The sequence below is a fragment of the Terrapene carolina genome, unplaced genomic scaffold (genome assembly GCF_002925995.2).
Source record: "Terrapene carolina triunguis isolate 2854851 unplaced genomic scaffold, T_m_triunguis-2.0 Scaffold4005, whole genome shotgun sequence".
Lineage (NCBI taxonomy): Eukaryota > Metazoa > Chordata > Testudines > Emydidae > Terrapene > Terrapene triunguis.
In genome coordinates, this window is record NW_020668356.1 from 1 (window position 1) to 1,362 (window position 1,362).

General features: G+C 51.5%; 1 protein-coding gene across 1 annotated transcript; it reads right to left on the reverse strand.

The window, feature by feature from the left end:
• Positions 1-38: 38 nt before the first annotated feature.
• Positions 39-541, reverse strand: LOC113408266 (60S ribosomal protein L23). Its single transcript, XM_026661436.2, has one exon. The coding sequence runs from the start codon at positions 507-509 to the stop codon at positions 87-89; it is 423 nt and encodes a 140-aa protein (XP_026517221.1). The 5' UTR covers positions 510-541; the 3' UTR covers positions 39-86.
• Between the last annotated feature and the right edge of the window lie 821 nt (positions 542-1,362).

Sequence of the window (1,362 nt, forward strand, 5' to 3'; positions counted from 1 at the left end):
TTTTTTTTTTTTTTTTTTTTTTTTTTTTTTTTTTTTTTTTGGTGCAACCACTTTTATTTTATCTTTACAACGAGGATGGAGCAGGTTTATGCGATGCTGCCAGCATTGGAAGCTATCCTGGGCCACAGATCTGCGCATTCCTTAGCCACGGGGCCTGTGATTGCTGAGCCTTTCATTTCCCCTTTGTTATTTACTATCACTCCCGCGTTGTCTTCAAAATAGAGGAACACCCCGTCTTTTCTCCGGTACGATTTCCGCTGCCGAATTACCACTGCCGGGTGCACCTTCTTCCTGAGCTCGGGTTTGCCCTTCTTGACAGTAGCCATGACCATGTCGCCTACACCAGCAGCTGGCAGCCTGTTCAGGCGCCCCTTAATCCCCTTCACAGAGATGATGTACAGGTTCTTGGCACCTGTGTTATCTGCACAGTTAATCACAGCTCCCACGGGGAGACCGAGGGAAATACGGAATTTCGCACCGGACGAACCACCACGTCCTCGCTTGGACATCTTGGGGCCAAAAAAAAAAAAGAGAAAGGGTGGCGCAAAGGATGCCGGGATATTAGTTCCCGCACGGCGCAAGGCCTACTACGTCACACGACGGCACGGAGGCGAGGACCCTCAGTCCCAACTAGCCATGAAGAAAGATGAGGTAGCTGATAGCCGTTTGCAGCCCCCAGGTTGCGATCCCATGCTACAGAGTACCATCACCCCTCACGGCGCTCCCTTAGGGCTGGCCACATGAGAACCAGTTAGTTGGACAGGATTTATTTTCCATAAACCCATGTTGACTGGCATTAATTCTAATACATAACTCCCACTGAAAGGGGGCCTCCATGGGGGAGCAGGTAGAGGCTTGTGCCCTGGGGCAGAGCCTGGCCTTGTCACTGGCCCCTCACTCCCATCTCCTCCAGAAATCAATGGGAGTTAGGTGCCTAAATACCTTTAAAAATCTGGGCCTGAGCGATTTGCCCGAGAGATGTGTGGCAAAGCAGTATTATGAATGCCCTACTTACTGGGCCTTCCTTCCTTCCCCTCCGGAAAGCCACTTGTGGGCAGGGACATACCATTCATTTCTATGGTTGAACGTTGCCTTCTCACCCACACAAGTGGGGCCAGCTCCACTCTCCTCCCAGGATGTGAGTTAACAGGGGTCATAGTCATTTCCCACTGTAGCTCCCTTTCCCGCAGTGACCACCAGGGCGAAGACAGCCTTTGTACATTCCTACCCTGCACCCTGGGGAAAGCAAGAATGTAATCAGATGGACAGTGATTAATATGGGAAAGGTGGCTGCTCAGTGGCACTGCACCTGCCGTTCTGCACAGCAGCTGGCGCTGAGGAAGGATCCACGGTCCATTTTTG